This window comes from Hippocampus comes, unplaced genomic scaffold, assembly GCF_001891065.2.
Source record: "Hippocampus comes isolate QL1 unplaced genomic scaffold, H_comes_QL1_v1.1 scaffold180, whole genome shotgun sequence".
NCBI lineage: Eukaryota > Metazoa > Chordata > Actinopteri > Syngnathiformes > Syngnathidae > Hippocampus > Hippocampus comes.
This window is the reverse complement of record NW_017805076.1, coordinates 803,703-806,312: the sequence shown is the minus strand read 5'-3', so window position 1 is coordinate 806,312 and position 2,610 is coordinate 803,703. Positions and strand designations below refer to the sequence as shown.

Here is a 2,610-nt window from a genome sequence, read left to right as displayed (position 1 = left end):
TAATTGACTGGTCATCATTAATACAGGTAAGTGTTGATGCGGCTTGACATCCTCTTCCCAAGACGATGCATGTGTAATCTACGATTAATTTGACGAAAGAATTTAACACACGTCATCAATCATGGTTGATTTAATTATTTTTTATTATTATTTTGAAGTTGAAGGTATTAAATTAATTAATGTAGTATTAGTGGGAGTGGTAATAATAGTAGTACTCAGAGAATTACAAGTGCATCGTCTTGGGAAGAGGATGTCAAGCCACATCAACACTTACCTGTATTAATGATTACCAGTCAATTAATCTTTGCAGTGTGAGATTGGAAAAAATACTCTGATGATGCCACATAAGTACACCAGTTTTTGATCCATTTATTTTTTGGAATAAACCTGGAGTACACAGCTGCTGATGTAATGTTCAGTCTTAATGCATAGTTTTCAAACATTTACCCATGAAACATTATACTTTTGAGTTTCAGAATTCTTGATGATCAATATCAGTCAAAATAGAAAAATGGGTTCCCATGATGAACGTTTACAGAACCCCAAATTAGTTATCGTGGTTTCCCATTGGGTAAGTGCCTCAATATGGCTACGCTCGTAAAAGCAATACAACGAACTCAAATGCGTCTTCGTTCAATGTTGTCAACTAATATCCGGATTAATTTTATGCAAATTTTCCTCAATTCTCTGGAGAAATTTCCATAAAAATTTGAAAAACCCGGAATTCCGGGAAAATCCGGAGGACTTTCATCTCTGACACCATGCACACCATGCAGCGAGGCTCTTGACTAGTGAGGCACTACTCCTCCGGAGTCGGACATTCCAGATCTTGTCTTTGTAGTGTATGCAATTAAATATAGGTTGAACATGATTTTTCAAATCATTGTACTCTGCTTTCATTTATGTTGAACACAACGTCCTAATTTCATTGGAATTGGGTTGATGGGAAGTTGCTCTTCATCTGAAGTCACTGATTAGTAAAACTGCTCTGCAAAGAAAGTTCAATCCTTGAACAGTGATGAGGCAAATATTTTTTTCACAGCACCGCGGATGGTTAACAGATCGTCGTCATCATCTCATTTCTATGTGTTTAAATCCCTATTTTATTTTATTTTTTTCTCTCCTAGAGCAAAACAAAAGAAGCTAAAAAGCAGTACATTCTATTCCTGAGGAGGCAGCGAACCTCACATCCTCTTGCTGCATGACTTACGGAGAAACACTGACAAAATGAATCAAGTCCCACAAAATGTCAATCTTTTTTCTTTTTTTTTTTGCCTCTCGTCTTTACTTTCAAAACTTGTCTTGACTTTCAAAAGCCCACCAATTCAGACACACTGTCACTGGTGTCATGAACTAGTTGTTAGGTTCTCATTCCTTCTTTTTTTTTTTTTGTTTGTTTCATCGTGAGCTGGTGTCATTGATGTGTAAAACCAGAAAATCATGCTCATCCTGCAAAAAGTCACTGAAAGAAGATGCATTTGTTGTCATCCTTGCTGTCATTGTTGCTCGGGTGCGTGCATTTTGGCAGAAGCATGTCACTGACAACAGGCTGGAGATTTAGTTTTAATGGACAAACATGTCGACACACTTTCACTCAGTTATTCAACCGCCATTGTAAAAAGTACCTGTAAATTGCCTTTATTTGCAAAATGTAGAAATATTCAATATACTGTACAGTGACCCCCTATCTCTTTGTGGTTCACTCTTCATAAATTCATGGATTTGTGTTTTTTACTGTCAAGCCTATCTTGGGCTATTTGCGCAAAATTGTACTTTTTTTTTTTTTTTTTTTTTTTTTTGCACTGTCTCTGTAAAAACTAAGATGCCACAAGATGGTGCCGAAGCCCTGCCTAATATGAAAAAGTAGTAACTAGTGTCAAAGTATTATGTGGAAGTGAGACTGTACATCTCAAAGGAGAAACTCAGATATTTGGAAGGAGTAACATTTAGCCTGGGTTGTGGAGTCTGCTGCATTTGTATGTTTTTGCTCTGCCGAGTGGCCATTAAAAATCTCGAGATATCAAAGAGTGGGGGTTTCATGATTGCTTGACGATTGCTATTTTTGCAGTTTGCAAAGGTGAGATTTATGCACACTTTTTTTTTTTTTTGGTTTTTCAAAATAAAATCATCTGCAAGCCATTTATTTTTAGCAGCGTTGTAAGAAGATGGGTTGGAAATTATAAACACTTTAAAGTTTGAGGTATTGATTACTTTTGTCGCCATTCACTTCAGCGTTTGGGGTCGACACCATCTGAATAGTAGGAGATTGCTGTCTGGCCACTTGGAATAAGAAACTTCTTTTTCACCACAAGAACTTTACAACTAGGAACGTAGTGCCACCACAGGATCTCCTCAGAAAGGTTTGTGGCAAATTTTGGATGTTTTACTCATTCCTGGTGCATTATATATATGATAATAATAATAATAATAATAATAACTAATTTTGACAAATCTTTACCAGTTTTTAGAATGCGAAAAGGAACACAACAAAATTATCATTGGTGTTCCTACTGCTCTTATATTACCATGTGTGATGTACTTGAGATGACGAACATAGCATAGCACACACACACACACACACACACACACACACACACACACACACACACA

General features: G+C 36.5%; 1 protein-coding gene across 3 annotated transcripts in view; it reads left to right on the top strand.

Annotated features, from left to right (window-relative positions):
* The window catches only part of plcg2 (phospholipase C, gamma 2), a 53,101-nt gene extending 51,076 nt beyond the window's left edge, over positions 1–2,025 (top strand). For all 3 annotated transcript variants that reach the window (XR_002167651.1, XM_019865275.1, XM_019865277.1), the window contains exon 33: positions 1,128–2,025. Coding sequence is in view for 2 of the 3 variants with exons in the window: in XM_019865275.1 (XP_019720834.1) it covers positions 1,128–1,170 (43 nt within the window). In the remaining variant the exon portion in view is untranslated. The remainder of the gene's footprint in view (positions 1–1,127) is intronic.
* Positions 2,026–2,610: the final 585 nt, after the last annotated feature.